This window comes from Gallinula chloropus (assembly GCF_964237585.1).
Source record: "Gallinula chloropus genome assembly, chromosome: 4".
In the NCBI taxonomy this organism is placed as follows: Eukaryota; Metazoa; Chordata; class Aves; order Gruiformes; family Rallidae; genus Gallinula; species Gallinula chloropus.
The window spans coordinates 7103301-7120207 of NC_140088.1; the positions used below are offsets into that span (position 1 = coordinate 7103301).

General features: G+C 39.2%; 1 protein-coding gene across 1 annotated transcript; it reads left to right on the forward strand.

Annotated features, from left to right (window-relative positions):
- Positions 1-240: 240 nt before the first annotated feature.
- On the forward strand, positions 241-16433 carry MBIP (MAP3K12 binding inhibitory protein 1; the record flags this gene model as incomplete). Its single annotated transcript, XM_084264196.1, has 9 exons — positions 241-369; positions 4613-4732; positions 6480-6701; positions 6798-6894; positions 8321-8386; positions 10086-10238; positions 12750-12847; positions 14196-14234; positions 15457-16433. The coding sequence occupies 9 exons, from the start codon at positions 241-243 to the stop codon at positions 15565-15567; spliced, it is 1035 nt and encodes a 344-aa protein (XP_084120322.1). The 3' UTR covers positions 15568-16433.
- Between the last annotated feature and the right edge of the window lie 474 nt (positions 16434-16907).

Here is a 16907-nt window from a genome sequence, read left to right on the forward strand (position 1 = left end):
CCGCTCCGCCCCAGCGCTCCCCCCAGCACCAACCTCCCCGCCCGGCACTGGCAGCCGGCGCCCGCGGAGCCAACCGCTCCTCCCGCCCTCAGCCGGCCTCGAGAGCGCAGGCCGCAATAGGCTGCCGCGCCTGTCCGTCAGCCCGTAGAGGCGGGGACGGTTGGCACGGCCACCCGAGGGGTTCGTCATCTCGGAGCGACGGCGGGGACGTTGCGGGCGGCCGCGGCTTGGCCTGGTGTCATGGCGGCGGCAACGGCGGCGCCCAGCCCGCTCCAGCCTGGCGGCCACGCTCCGGAGATCGGCGCTGACCCTGCGGCCTCGGAGGTGGCGAGCAGCGCCCTGCGCTCCCTGGCTGGGCTGGCGGGGCAGGTGAGTGCGGGACGGGTGGAGGGGGAGGCCCAGCGCAGGGCTGTTCCAGGAGCCGCGGGCCCCGCGTCGCGCCCGCCCCGCCTCGCCTCGGGGCGCCGGCAGGACGTGGTCCCGCTTCTCCGCGGCCTGAGGGGCTGTTCTGAGCTCCAGGGAGAAACACCGTCGCCGGGGAGGAAAGAAGCGTACCGCAGACAAGGGAGAGGCCTCGCTTCTGGGGGTTGTTCACGCCTGTCAGCGGGAGCGGTGAAACTCCTGTCAGGGGTGGGGGCTGGCGGTGCCGCCAGCATCCCTTCTGGCCTGGGCAGCCCCCGGGTGCGTGGCCTGCTGCATGGTCGTGCCTTCTGCTTCTTAGTACCCGGACGTCTCAAGTCGCTTTGTAGTTCGATGGATGAGCTTTCCTGTGAGGAACTGCAGTCTTGTCTAATTGTTGTATTTTAACAGTGCTTCTGGATCGGAAAGCTACTGGAAGGTTACTGTACATTAAATCAAAATAAATGATTGGGAGCTTGAAGTTAGCCTGGCCTTGGTAATAACATACTGTGAAACACAGTTCATCTCAGTGGGTCAGAATTTTTAAAGCAGCTTTTGCTCTGTGGTACTTAAGTTGAAACACCTACTTTAGGTTTAATGGTGGCTATGAATTATTTAACAGATGTTACAGTAGTGGTGGGAGGCCCTTATCAGGAGAAGGTTTTAGTAACAACTTAATTATTACCTTAAATAATTTACAGATTAATTTCTTTACCACTGTGGAAGGATATATGTAGTTCTGCGAAGGCAATAGAAGCGCACTCTTGATTCTGAAATTAGACAGCCATTTGAAGGTTTGGGGCCAGGTGATGAGCGATACCTGTGGGAGATAATATAACTTGGTATGCTCAGAAATGGACTCTTAGTAGTAGCTTCTCGATGATGTAAAATTTCATCTCTCATCTGAATAGAGTTGTGTCTTATAATTGCCTCTCACCTCAAAGTCTGCTAGTAATTGTCTCTGTTTTCAAACAAAAGTAGTGTGAAATTAAGGGCCTGGAAATTCAGGCACTGACTGATTAGAGATAGAAAAAAATAGACACTTAAGTGATTTTAAAAACTACCCTTGCTTTAGAATGGGAATGCTGTGCCAAACAACGTGATGTTCATATACACCTTAGTAGGATTGCTGAGACAGGAAAACTGTTGAGGATGAAATATCCCATAATTCTTCCTTGTGACAATTCTAAATGCAATCAGTGAAGAACTAGTGATTTCAGCCAGGTGTGGTGCAGTCATTCATACTGTTGCTCTTGCAGCATTAATGTGAGTGAAAAGTTGAACTTTTGTATTTATGAAAAACATAAGAACGAATAAAGGAAAAGTTTCTTGAGCTCTTAACTGTGGTACTCATCATGAGTTTAATTGTTTTCAGAACTACATTAAAGGCTGGAGTTTCTCCCTGTTTTTCACTAGCTTACTTGTTTTCCAGAGTTTGCTCCAGTTGTGTTCTGTCTAGCGTGTCTGTGGAGGGCTTGGTGATTTTTTTCACAGTATTTGGGTGTTCATAGACAATTCCAGGGGACCAGTTTAGAGTTGCTACATCCCCTCAGTAGAGTTACAGTAGTTGTGCAGAGTGAAATTCTCTTCATCAGTGTTTGGAGTGTATTCTTTCCATGACAAACCCATTTTACTGTGTGCTGCACTAAGGTGTAAGTAGCAGTCTGGTTGCTCTATCTTAGCTGAGAAGGCCTTTCTAATTGCTCAGTCATGACGGTTTCCAGTTGTTCAGATACACTTTTGTCTGCCATCACTTGAGTTTTGGTAGATTGTAACTGGTGGTTTTACCACCTGACTGACTCCAGCAATCCATCTTGCATTTTTGACTTAAACTACTTGGTTGCTCATTTTCCTTGTATAGCAATGAGTGCACATGTGCCAGATCCTTAGCTGGGACAGTTTGTGATCCAGAGTAGTAGTTTAAGATGGATTTATGCTACCAGGTTGGGCTGTAAACAGGAATATTTCTGGCACAGGAATTTTTTTACTAGAGCAGCACAGTGAGTGGGAGGACATCTGGGGATAACAACCCTTAAAACCAATATGACTGATCATGACAAGTTCTTTAAGCCCTGAGCAGCAGTCAATGTCTTTTCATAAAACAAAGGGCAGAAATGATTTATGACCCTGTAAATTGCTTCAGAATAGCATGTGGACTTCTAAATATATGAAGGCTTTGAAGTTACCAATTCACAGAATTTATAAACCTTCTTCTCATGGTTCTTTTAGGTAGAAGAATGTGAAACATGGAGAAAATGAATTCTCTTGTACTAGAAACATGTTTGGGTGCAGGAGGGTTTTATTCTTTGCTTATATTTAGAAACAGTGCCTGTGAGTTCTTAAAATATCACTAGCCTCTAAATTATTCTTCAGTCAGAAGCTTTATCTTTTTACACTGAACCACCTGGGCAGGAGTCATGTGCTATGATACAAAGGCACACATCACCTGATTCTTTTTGAAAAAGGAGGCTTATTAGGCAGTTGCAGCAGTTCTATTTTGTTTCACTACGATGACTTAAATCTACACCTTTTTCACACTGTCAGTGGACCATAATGTAGTGCATAACAGATGTTAGTCTGGAAACTGGGAAGAACTATGTTCTCCAGATGATCACATATGCACAGTGGCTTAATTCTTAAATTATATTCTTACTAAATTACAAATACATTCTTGATTTTTTTAAGGTGTTCTAAACCATTACTTTTCCTACATCCTGGGTAGTTTAAATACTAAACAGTTTTTGGGAAAATTATCTGAAATGCCTTCTATACCTAACCAGAACATCTCCTTTGCTATGTAATTTGAAATCTAACACTGGATAGCACAAGGCTGGTCTCTGACTAAAGAAGCTCAGGCTAATAGTTCCTTACATAATAAAATTGTGATAAAGCTGGGGTTTAAAACTGATGTAAAACAACTTTCACTGCTTTGCCTTCAGAGTGGTGGAGACACTCTTGTGTTAGTTCTCACTATTTCCCATACACTGTGTAAGGGATTCAGGAAACAAGTGCACGTGCATTCTGTCTTGTCCAGAGTCTACAATGCTGTTCGAAGTTAGCTATCTTTAGACCATTTTTTAAAGGTCACATTTATCACCTGTCTGAGGTCTGACTCTTTTTTCCTTTAATGAAACCAAACCAAAACCCCATAACAAACAATGGATGGAGTGAGATGCAGACAAACAAATGCACATGACTTGGGAACTCTGTATCTCAGAGTACTTGTAGGTCCTCTTGATTTTTAAACAGGAGTTTTATCTGTATTTAGAATTTGGGGCATCACTTATGGGTTCCTTGGTTGGAGGACAATCTATTCAGCTTTGGGAATTGTGCTCGTTACTTCAGGATCTCAAGAAGAGCTTTAGTGTAATGAAAATGACAAAGGTGGGAATCAAAGTGTATAGTTCATTAGTGATTACTACCAATCAGCTTTGTATTAGAAAGCAAGAGTTTATTTTTAGCTTATAGAAGGTAATGTGGTTTCTTTAAATGAAACTTCAGGTTCACTATGTGTGCTTCTCTTCACTGCTCTGGGAATTCAGTATTGCAGTTCCTCGGCAAAGAGAACAGCCTATGGCAGTTGTTATTTTGACCTGAATGCATAGGAAGGGAAATAGTGTGATTTAGAAATAGGTTTGATGGTGCTGTGTAGTCTAGAGTTTGTTTAATCTCGAGAATTTTTTTTAAGATTATTTTTTAAGAGTGTTTTTTTATCTATAAAGCCTCCTTTGTATTAGGAGCAAGTAAAAATTTCAAGAATGTGGCGTGGTGCAGTGTCAAGACTTTGGTCACACAGGCTTAGGTAGCCCAGCGAGTCTCAGAATAAAATACATGTGCTTAGAGGAGGCTGCCATCCTGGGTGTGTGGTTTTCCTACTGGTGGTTCTGTCATCTGTTTAAAAAAAAAAAAGAGATTTGAGCGATTAACATGATCAGTAGGTTTTCATATGATAGTTAATTGAGCTGGGAGATAAATGAATACAGTGGAAGTGTGATGTAAGGAATTTTTATGCTCTCCAAATACTAGCCTACTCTGAAAATGACAGTTGTTTGAATTACAATTAATGTCACCCCCCTCCATTATCCTCATATAAAAATGGGGTCTATATGAGACTGCGCATAATTGTTGTCCTGTAGAAGTCTTACATACTTTTGTGATGTTAATACAACATAACAACATAATTTTTTGTGGTGTTTGTTTTGCCCTCTTGAAGCTTAACCTTGGAGATGATATCGTGAAGGTTGTAATCGATTGGAGCAAGCTTCAAAGCACATCAGCACTTCAACCAACACTGCTCTTTAGTGCACTTCAGCAGCATATTTTATGTTTGCAGGTAAATATTCCATTGGACACATTTGACTGGACAAAAGTGATCTACAGCTGAATGTAGTTATGTTGTCTAAACTGTGAAAATCAAGTCATTTTAATCTTGTATTTCTGTGTTCAACGAAAAAGAATGTAAAAGTATTGTATGCTTGGGATTCCACTGTGTTTCGTAGGTACTCACACTTATGGATATCTCAGATTAGTGGTGGGAATAGCCACTGTAGGTGAGCAGGCTGAATAAATGCAGCCTCATTGATTTCTAGACTTGCATTGTAAATGTGATACATTTCCATCTATGGTGGGTTATAATTAAGCAATAAGACACGGCAGGTGTGTGTCATGCTATGATAATGATTCCATGCGTTGGGTGAGTTTTGAGGCTCATGGAGTGCTTTCAGTGGTTCAAGAAGTGGCATTATCCCAGCATGACACATCCTGGAGTGTCTTACTGCAATTAAATATATTTTCAGCTTAGTTTTTTTTTTTTAAAAAAAAAAAGTAATTTCTTTGACATTAATGTCTCATCTTGCCAAGTAGCCAGTCACCATTACTGTCATTTCTTTTAACTATTTGAAACTTTCCAACCCTATCAAAAGTATGTGTAATTAAGTTGCGTGGCAGGGAGGGTGAGCAGTTTGTCAGCTGGTAACTGAACAGTGTTTTGACCTTGATAGTTCATCTGTAAAAGGTGGGGATTTGAATAGCCTTTTTTTTTTCTTTTTTTTTTTTTGTTTTGTTTTGGTTTCTTCAGAATTCTTTGAAGTGTGTAGTAGTGGGAGGGTGAAAAAGCAAGTTCCTGTATTTGCTTGTCTGTAGGTAAAAGAAAGACCCTTCATGTTTTCCAGACATCCACCAAATCTTTGGTGTGTTAAGCAAAAAGGGAAAACATGCAAGACAAAAGCAAGTAAAAATTATATCCAACTGTAAGACCACTACAAGTAGGAATTCGATTCCATTTCAAGAAATGTAACTGGTAAAAAAAATATGTCTTCTTTTAATAAAAAATTGGAAGGAAAATTAGACCTGAAATTCAGACTAGATGAAACTGATAAAAATTTAAAAAAAAAAAAAAAGGTGCAACTTACATATGTACTGAGGTTTTTGTTATTGCATCTTGTGTAAGAGTTATTGCTGTAGAATAATAAGCATTTATTTTTGCTGCTACAAATGTCAGTGCATTCTCTCATTTAATTTCATGACCTAAGTACATAATCAACCGTGTCAAGAAAAGCATGTGTTCAGGATAACGCCTATATATTTCACGTCTGTGTTCTCTCATTCACTTGGGCAACTGCAGTTTCAAGTGGGGAATGTAGTGCTGTGGTGATAAAGTAAAGGCTTTACAGTGTGAAAGCTTTGGCTTTCATGTTAAGGAGGAAAAATACTAAGCCTTACTGTTCTGAGTAGGCATTTGAATGACATGTTAATTAAGTGGTACTGTTGCCAACGATTGAAGCTTTGATTTAGCTTGTAACAGATGAGTAGCAGGCAGATTTTTGCAGAAATTTGGGAGTTTTCCTGTACAATTCTCTAAAAGGCACAGGTCAAAAAGGCTGGAATGCTGGTGTGGATGGTATTTGGAACTATAGCTTTATTTTGCCTTTTAAAATTTTATTTTATTGCATCAGAGGCAGATGATGTAATTGCTAAACTTATTTTAATCTGTCTTAGAAATTGTAATAGTACTTGACTTGGAGGGGGTGGGGGGATTTTTTGGCTTTCCTCCCCCCTAATATACTGTTTTCTTTGTTCAGCCTCTTTTAGAAAAACTCCAGTCATTGATTAAAGAGGAAAATATAGGCCATGTGGAACCTGCAGGTAAAATGGAAGGCCAAACTTGTGAAACAAGTTTAGATGTTTATGATGGTAACTGTCAGACTGAACAAAAGTATGCAAGTTACGACCTGGGAGATGTGAAGGATGCTCACATTAATTTTGATCCAGAGGTGGTCCAAATAAAAGCTGGAAAAGCAGAAGTAAGTAATTTCCCTAAATTTTAAAGAAAAAGATCTTTCTGAATTTTAAATTTAAAGAATGAAATAGATATATGCCATCATGTTTATTACCTGCAGATTGACAGGCGGATATCAGCCTTCATCGAGAGGAAACAAGCTGAGATCAATGAAAATAATGTCAGGGAATTTTGCAATGTTATTGATTGTAATCAAGGTAACTGGCTAGCCAGACTTTAATCTTCATAGCAATTTAAGTTGTGGGGTTTTTTATTATTATTATTTTTCAAAAGCACTGTTCTATATTTAAAACAGAACTTTATTTTAAGAGTAACTTTGTTTGAAAATGAAGAACTTGCATGTGCACTGCAGATGTCAGAGAGACAAAAAAGAGTAGTCACTGGATGGCAATGTTTAATGCATCCCATACAGAAAGATTATAGTTATTACTATGTTCATTTTAAGAACTGCGATCTTAAATCAGTTTATTTTGTAGCTGTTGTTCTCAGTGTTTTAGCTAGGAGTTAATTCCAAAGTCAACAGAATTGCAATTCAGAAGTGTCTTTTGAACTGCATATTCAACTTGTGGTTACTCTAATGCTGAAAGCATTTTTTTGCAATCAATTTGAATGACTAGCTACTTAAAGTAACTTTATCTTTTCAACATTACTCATGCTATTGGTGGTGTTAGTGCACCAACTGGCACAATTGGCTGAATCTATAACCAAAGAATCTTAAATCCATCTGGTAGGCTCGATCACATTAGCATGATCTGTCACTGTATAACTCAATGTGTCTTAAAAGTGAAGACACTTTTATATGCATAAGTAGTACAGAGACATTTTCTAAGTATCTGTGAACCCAGATGTGCATTGTCTCTGTGATGTCCTTTGCTTTTATAGATCAAAGCTTATTGTTCCCTAAGCTTCATAGGGAGAGGGTTTAATTCCTTGAATGTTAGCTGGAATGAATATGACACCTAAAGTCTAGTAGAATATGTTAGATAGTAAAATGCTGATCCCTAAAATCGCTAATTATGTACAGAATAAATGATAAGACCTTCCTTTGTATGTCCAGGTGTAATAAAATATATGTAAAGCATTGGTGTAAATGATCAGAGATTAAAAGATAAACATTAGAAAAAATAAGATAGCTTGTACTGTAGGGCTTTATGGTTAAAAAAATTAAAGAAGTCACAGGCATCAGAATAAATTCAGGAAAGTGAGAAACGAATGCTGATGAGTAAACTAGGCTGGTCTAAAAATAGGAGAGCAGTTTCAAAAAAGGACATAATACCAGGATGACAGTGATAAGACTTCTGTACAGGAAAAAAGAAATAAGTTGCAGAGAAACACAGTGAAAAATAAGAACCAAATAAAATGTAAATTGGAAGAAATTTGATTCTGATCCTATAAACTCTTATATACATTTATACAAGTGACTTAACTGGTTAAAACAAGTAGGTCCATGCAAGTGTGTGAAACTATTAATGAGCAAGTGTTTATAAAATGAACAAAGTATTTCTGATATTTTTGCTGTATGAAAAATTGTGCTTTGATTTGTTAAAAGAGTGAAAGCTGATGATGGTTGCAATATTTTGTTGTATTAATTCATAATTGGGACCTCACGTATTATTTATTTAGAAAATAGCTGTGCCAGAACAGATGCAATTTTCACACCCTATCCTGGATTTAAAAGCCATATAAAGGGTAAGCTACTGTTTTAATACTCATTTATTAAGAATGTCAAGATAGAACAGCACTAATGAATCATTGACTTAAAAAACTTTTTTATAAAATGCCCAAAATACGCAGATGCAATATGTTGGGTTTTGACTTACTGAATACTTCTACATATTTGCTTGCTTCTTTGAGGTTTTTAATATCATAACTGCTTCATTAAGCTGATGGTTTTGCACTGAAGACCAAAACAAAGGAGCCTATTCTTATTGCCTGAAAGATGCAAAAGACAAAGCAGGACAGAGAAACCAAACAGTTCTGAGCTCTTTTTCTAAGGTGAAACCAGCAGTCCAGTTACGGAATTGAGATTAAATTTTTTGTTAGCTGGTATAAATATATTAAATTAAAAAATAGCTTTGGGACAGGGGGGAAATTCTTAGACTCATGGGAAGTGACAAGCTGGGGAACAAGCTTACCACTGACTGCACTAACTTTTGGAAATAGTATAGAAGTGATTGTCCAACAGAGTAATGTATAAAAGATTCGTTGTCATTCTGCTGTTCCCTAGGGGTACACCGGCTACTCTGTTTAAAACAAACAAACAAATTACCCAAAGTGAGATCAAAAGGAACCTGCTGTTCCATTTTTGAGAGTGGTGGTATTCTCTTAGCAGTGAATTGAGAAGCCAATTCGTTTTTCTGATTCAAATGATGGGCTTAAGCTTGAAAGGTCTGTTGTGCTAAGAGGGAGAGGGTGATGCCTCGGAAAGCTGGAATCAAAACTCAGCAGCCTTGGTGACTATTAAGCAGGTATTCTTTATTGCAGCGCTGGGCACACAGGGGATCACTCCTCCAGATTTCATTGAATCAAGGGGGAAGTGAGTTTGACTTTAGAATCTTTCAGTGAGAACCCTTTTCAGTAGTCATTTTTTTCAACTGAGTGCTAGTTGGTAACTGGAATGGTAATATATTACAGGAAAAAAGTGACTAAAACCCAAACACTTCATAACTGAAACGTCAATAACACTTAGAAAAGAATTGGAAGTAAAACCAGCATAAACTGAAGCAAGAGTGTAGCGTGGCCTCCATGAAGTACTGAGTAAGAAGGTGTGTGCTTCAGGGGCTGGAGTTGCCAACACAACACTGCAGTACACTGCAGCAGTCCCATCGGGAAGGACTTGAGAAATGACTGTGACTTAAAGAGAAGTGACCGAAATCTTCTGATGAAGACGTAGTTCAGCAGAGGGAAAGATAGATGCAGCAGCAGCTGAAGAGTCATTAAAACTCTTACCTGAATAATAAAAATTAGAAGAGAACTTCCTTGCTGAGATGTGTATCAGTTCTTTAATCGTATACCTCCCCTCATCTTCATGTGTTTATGTTGCTTCCTGTAATATTAGGTCTGGCCTCTTCTATGCATTTGCAGCAGCTCATGTTTCACTGCTGACATAGATACAGGGTTTTCTGCTGTTTATGACAAAATTCTTGATACTGTCATTGTACGTGACCGGACGAGTAATTCTTTTACTTTGCATATGTAAAGGCCTAGGGGTTGTGTTCAGTTTAGTTACTCCTGCAAAAATAGGAAAATACCTTTACTTGAACCTTTGATCTTAATGTGTGTGACGCCTTTTGCATGAGAGACTGTGCGAAATAGGTCTTGATTGTTTTAGTAGATGTACTTTGTGTTTCATGTGCGTTATGGTTAAATTTGTGCTCTCTCTACCTAGTTTCTAGGGTAGTAAATACATATGGACCTCAGACTAGATCTGAAGGAGCACATGGGTCCAATCACAAAGCCAGTGTACCCATTCACGACTGTGGGAACCAAGCTGTTGAGGAGAGATTGCAAAACATTGAAGCACACTTACGGTTACAAACAGGTTTGTATCATGCTTTAATGTTGCTGTTTGTGTGCTGGCTTGCACTGCACTTACCATTACTGTAATAAAACTGGGCAAGTCTATAAAAACTGTGACTGTGAAAACAGTGGATAGATCCACTGAAGGGTTTAATCACTCCAGCCCCTACAGTTTAATGTTTAGGTTCTTGTGTCCAAAATTGAACCCAGATTTATCTAGTTAGCAAATCTCTATGTGATGAGAAAGAGAGAGGCTTCAGAATGGAATTTAAAACAGTGTGGAAAATTTGGAGGTAGAGGTTCTCCATACCCAGTGGAATCCTTCTGCCTTGAGCCACTGAACAGGAAAAGCTGAGGTTAGGACTCAGTCCTCTGTCATGGACGCTATGTGGGCTATGGATATGATGAACCCGGAAGGCAACCTGAAACCTTTTCCTAAGGGTGGATGGTTCCTGAAATACAGTTAGAGAAGCTTATTTTCCAAAATGTGGGAAGTCCATGTCAGTATTTCCTTCTCATCATGCACACGAGTCCTCACCTTCCACTAAAGTAATGCCGTAGCCACCAGGCTACTAACCTTTTTAAAGTAGTAGTTTTGCTCACCCCAGCCCCATCTAGAATATAAATCAATGAGTCATTTGTCAAGGAGGAATCTGTATTTTTCCTGAAAAAATGTTTTCAAAACAGAACAGAAGACAAGGTCTTCACCTAATAAAGCAAATGTTCTGCACATCGTGCTGCTGACACGCACTGATGTTTTTTGTCTTGTGAATACGGAATAGATGCCTAGCTTCTCTCTGAGAAGATAATAGTGAACATTAACTAGACTGGATCCCCATGGTTGCACACTGGATCAAAGTCCTCTGGCAGCAAGAAGAGTAGAGTATTCTAGATACCGTTGAAACAGCAGTCAGAGCTTGATGCTTAGCTGTACAGCTGTCTCAAAAATAAGGTGGTGTTTGTGCATGCAAAGAGAATTTGCAAGTATCTGGCTAGCACTAGCACTAAGGTTACAACATGTAGTAGCTCTGAAGTTTAGGTGTATTGGGAGTAATGATTAGGGGTAGCTAAGTAAAGGCCCTTGCTTCCAGGTTGTGACCATAATTTTGTTGGAGGGAATGGGTCAGCTGAACTACAGAATAGGAGAAGAGGATGACAGCATGCAATTCCAGTTTGACTCCTGTCCGAATCAGTATTCCTGGGAAAGGTCTCAAGATCATTTGTTACTTACCCCAGCAGCTTTGTAAAACATCCTCATCTGAGGAGGTAACCTGCCTTAGCTACCTGCTCATCAGTTTTTGTTGCTGATGGCTGAAAGAGTTGTTTTTGACTCACCTGCTGTTTTTCAGAACAGCTTCTTCTAGTGTTAGTACTTCTCTTTTCCCTTTATGCTAACAGACAGCAATATTAAGAAGAGTGAGATGTTAGTCGATTTAATTAGTAGCTGCTGAGTGATGAGTAGAGAGCACAACTGAAGGGGGAAGCTACCTGCAAAATTGTCTGTCTGAAGTGAGGAAATAGATGAATGGCAAAAAAACCCCATTAATGCTTATTTCAGTAGTTTGTGGAATAGAATTGCCTTATCTGACAGACCTAGGAATAAATGGCAGTGGGTGGCAAGGGAAGCAAAAGGCCACTAAGGCTGATACTAACGTTAAGAGTGAAACTATTGTATTAATTATTGTATTAATGGGGATCGCTGGTAGTTAATTGGGATAAATACTGATATCAGTCTCTGGAATGGAAATAAAATGCTTTCTAAGGCTGATCTTTTGATTGGTTTTGTTCTTGCACAGGGGAGCAAGCCCCAGTTGCTGTAGCATAGCTGCAAACAGCAAAAGGGTTGAGGTGTTTTGATTTTTTTCCTTCTGCAGTTGTATGTTTTGTTGAGGATTTTTGTTTGGTTGAGGGTTTTTTTGGGGGGGTGGGGCAGGGGAGGTTGCAGGGAGGTTTGAGGAGTTTTGGGGGTGGTTTTTTGGGGGTGGTTTTTGTTTTGTTTTTTTCCTCTCGAAGGTTTGTTACTCTATTCTACACACACATTCCTCACACCTGCTTCTCCCAAGCAGGCCAACCAAACGCTCTTCTTTGTCAAGTGCAACTCATACCTGTCCTCTAAACTCCAATGCTTAGTGGAGATAGGTTTCCTTCAGAACCATCTTAGATATCAGTGCTGACTTCATGTGTGGTCTGCCAAACCATCTGCTCCCTCCTGATGCTGCTGTCAGTTTTGAAATGGTAACATTTGGTGTATGACCAGTGTATTGTACCAGTGATCATTAGTTGCTCCAGGGACCTTGTCAGATGTATTTCATCCACCTGCATGAAGTTGTGTATTGCCTTCACCGACTTCACTGGCTCATCAATCACATTTTACCCTGAATCATATTAATTATCCTTCCTTTTTATTACTCCATCCAGTCATTTTGTTTCAGCTACCATTTGATAGCTGGACTTGAAGAAATCACCTGTAAAACTGGCAATCTTTAGTTAAAAGATTTTCCTGATTTCTTTGTATTTGTACTGGTGTATTTAGGGGGTCCTGTACCAAGAGACATTTATCAGAGAATTAAGAAGCTTGAAGATAAAATCCTTGAACTGGAAGGACTGTCTCCTGAATATTTTCAATCTGTAGTAAGAAATTCTCTCAACTTATTTTAGCCTACCTAAATGCATTTGGGAATTTTATGCTTAAATTGTTGATGTAGCAAAAACCTAAGGAGTTTGAGGGCAAATAATTTCAGTAAACAACTTTGGCTTAGTGTAATGGTTCCATTTCATTTGGGCCATCTGTACAAGTTCACATTTCTACCTCATTTCTCATTGGAAAGAAAAACATGTTTGTGGAGGGGAAAGAAACCTGTAGCTGCTTGAGCATAACTAATTTATAAGCAATGTATTATAGAGGGTGGAGTTCTACCCCGTTGCCCATGCCTTAAAATCGTGTCTAATGACAAGAAAATTGACTAAAGTTTTGATCTCAAAACAAATTATTAGTGACCTAAATCAGCTGAAATCCCTTGGGTTTCTGTATATGAGCTGATTACTAAAGATCAGCCATGTGAAATAACTGTTGCAATAGTATGAGAGAATAAACCCGTCACAATTTGTTTAATGAGTCTCTGACTTGGATTTCTTTGTTACTAGTTTTCAGACAGAGTTCTGTGCCTTTGTGAATATTAAAAGTTACCCTTCTTTCACCAAAGGGGATTAGAACAAAGAATGTTAGTTGCTACTACATCAGGCTCTGTTTGGCTATAGAAATTTCTTGTTTTGCTCTTACTTCTTTGCTTAGATAATAGTAAGAATGCTTCTTCTATTGTTTATCATCTTTTAATTTGTATCTTTTCCCTTGAGACCAGACAAAGTCAGCATTTAAAAAGCAATAATGATATTACCAATTTTGGTTTAATTTTTTTTTTTGTGTTGAAGACCAATAAAGTTAGTTATTTGGGAGACTATTTTTTCAAGTTGTTGGAAACCAGAAGTCAAAACATGCACTTTCATAAGCCAATTTCCATGGAAGTGCTTTTAAGATCGTCTCTAGAACAGGGATCTGGGGAAAAACTGTGATGGTGGCAATAGGAGTGTTGTGCAGTAATTAGTGTTTCCACCACACACCCCCCCTTCCCAAAGTTTGGCATAAGTATTGGTGTGGATACAGGAAAATTTGGGGGAGAAAATACTGACAGTTTCAAAAGCTAGATACTGATCTTGGTTTTGTCTTCAAGGAAGCTTCAGTTAAGTTGTTAGTTTGTGGCTGCCAAGCATGAAGAGAAGCTTCAACAGCTTCTGACTGCTCTCCAGTAGTATTTCTCATGATCCAAAGTACACTTAATTATAAAAAGATTTCTTTAATCCGTGGAATGGCAGTCACTGTTCTTTCAGTACTTTAAAGACTCTTGTCAATGTTGTTACAGAATTACTTGTGGTCCTCTGTCAGTGCAACATTACATCTGTTTTTGTTATGTGTTTTCTGTAGAGCTGTTCTGGCAAGAGGAGAAAGATTCAACCTCCCCATGTAAGTGCTGTTAACTTTTGTTTACCTTAAGTTTAGGATGTTTTGAGTGAAAAATAATCAGAAGTTCTACAAAGCAAATATCTAACTTCTGACAAGTACTGCATCAGTATTGGATAGTTTGCTGGGGAAGAAAGGGTGGGAAGTTGAAAGTCACTTAACGTGTGTCACAATGAAATGAGTCTTCTAAGAGACTGTACTAGGGTAGGTTAGTGTTTTCACCAGTTATATGATAGAATAAAATAACTCTGTAATGATGTTAATCACACTAGGGGTAATAAGCAATTCGCAAATTCTGATCAGCCTCCTAGTAATAGTTTCTGGCTTTGGTTTGTGGTTTGGTGTTTGGTTTTGGGGTTGTTTGGTTTTTTTTTTGCATGGGGGTTGGTTTGTTTGGGGTTTTTTTTGTTTCCTTTATTGGTTTATGAAGAGACAATAAAAGTAGAAATAGCTGGCTCAGTATAAGTGTTGCAGAAAGACCTGGCGTTACAGCAGATAGATCAGATATATACTGGCCTAAGGCAATAAGATCTGCAATTTTCACACCACCATCCCCTAAGGGAGTGTGTTAGCAGTGTACCTTAGGCCACAAGAGAGAATTTCTCATCAGCACATCTGAGAGTTTCTCTTTGGTGCAAACGAGACCACAGCTGGAATGCTGTCTGCTGCCAGCCATCATCCTTGGAGACAGATGGAGTGGGGGGTCGGGGGGTGGTAATGCTGAGAATGGGATGTGGGCCCTCTGAGACTTGAGGACATAGTCTTGTTTACACAAGAAAAAAATCCTCCATAGGGGAAAATATTTTTGTAAAAACAGTGATGACCAGTAGAAGAGATCAAAAATTTGTCAGGTTAAGTGGGCACAGAGGGGACTGATATTGTGCAATAGGGAAAAAACCACTTCAGTTGTAAAGCCAGGTTCTACAAGATCTTGATAGTCTCCTCTGGTGTTTTATCATCAAAGGATTTATGGGGTTCTTTTATGAACAGGTTAAACAAGCATGTAATGGAAGAAGCATGGATATATATATTGATCCATGATTAGGAATGTCAGTTTTTTCTAAGTTTAAATTCTTTCAAGTTTAAATAGCCATAGACTAGGTTCAGGCAATTCTGCAAAAGTATTTCTGTCATTTAGTGCCGTATGCACTAGTATCAAGTGCTAGGCCACTTCTGTAGCAATTACAAGATGTAAATGATTGTGGTTTTTGTTTTGTTCTTTTAGCAGAACTATTCATTGGCTGAACTTGATGAAAAGATCAATGCTATAAAACAGGCATTACTGAGGAAAACAAAAGAAAGCAAGTCCAAGGAGGCTGAGTGGCTTCTTCAATAAAAAAAAAACAAAAACAAACAACAAAACTTTTCAGAATCCTCATCATGCTTTATACATACCTAAACCATAGACCTGACTAGCACTCATGGAGGATGACTTTAGCAATGAAAGCAAAGCATGCATGTAACCTCCTGTTGGATGATGTTGAAAGCTTGAGTTTCAGAAGAACTCATGTAAAAACAGTCTTATTAATGAAGTAGTCACTTTAAAATGAAGAATGTTGTAGGAATAGCATTCTAATACTCCATTCCCTTCTGTTATAAAGGAGGAATGCAGCATTGTTTGTATATGGAGTCTTAACCCACATACAAAAGCTACATTTCACATGTAATTCTTGATGATTGAGTGTTTAAGTGTTCAAAAGGTGTGTCTTTTCATGTATGTGGTTTGCATAGACTTGTGAAATAAAATTAAATGCTTTATAAGTAAACTGTCTTAGGAAAAGAAAATTGAAAGTCTTGCAGTATGCATGCTTACCTGTTGTTTTTCACAGCTCTTAGAAATGCAGGGAATTGCATTTCTGTTTGAAGTATGGTAATAGAAATCACAACATGTGTAAATAGAGACACCTTGTCTTCACTTCCTCAGTGCCCTGTAGGAATTCAAACTTAATACTCTGCTAACAAAGTTAATATATTCTAAAGACCACTGCAGGGGAGGTTTGGAGGAGCATGCAAGCAGGCACTGACCTCCCTTCCTTCCATATGCATGCTCACATGACTTCCTGAAGCATGGATGCTGAGTGCGTAGTTGAAGTCAGACCTTTAGCCACACATTAAGTGTGATTTTTTTGTTTGTTTGTTTGCTTGTTTGTTTTTGTTTTGTTTGTTTTCAATAAACCATTTTCTATTTATACCAGTTCTTTAGTTTCTTTGCTGTCTCTGTCTTTATTTCCAGTTTAGAAAAAACATGTAGCTGTTCCAGAGGGAGTCTTCTATGTGACCTGCTCAGCTTACAGCAGTCATACCACTGATGTCCCTGTGATGGGGCTGTGAGCAGTACTGACTGGACAGTCTTGCACTTTGAAAAATAGTATGCATTTTCTATGATTTTGTGTTCTTCTCTAGACTAATATATGTTGTAGCAACAACACCTAATGCTTTTCTGAAGGTGAACCAGCAGAGGTGGGAGACAAAGCTGCCTGAGCTCTGGTCCTAGCTCCAGGAAAGAAGACAGCATGGTAGTTATCTGTTGAAGGGGTTTGTTTCTACCAAGGAAGAGACTGGCCCAATGAGTGCCTCAAATATAACAATGACTACAAAGAGGTGCTTTTGCAGCTGAAGACTCTGACCTGCCTCTGTGTGTGTGTGTGTCTATATGCTGAGTACAGTATTCTACAG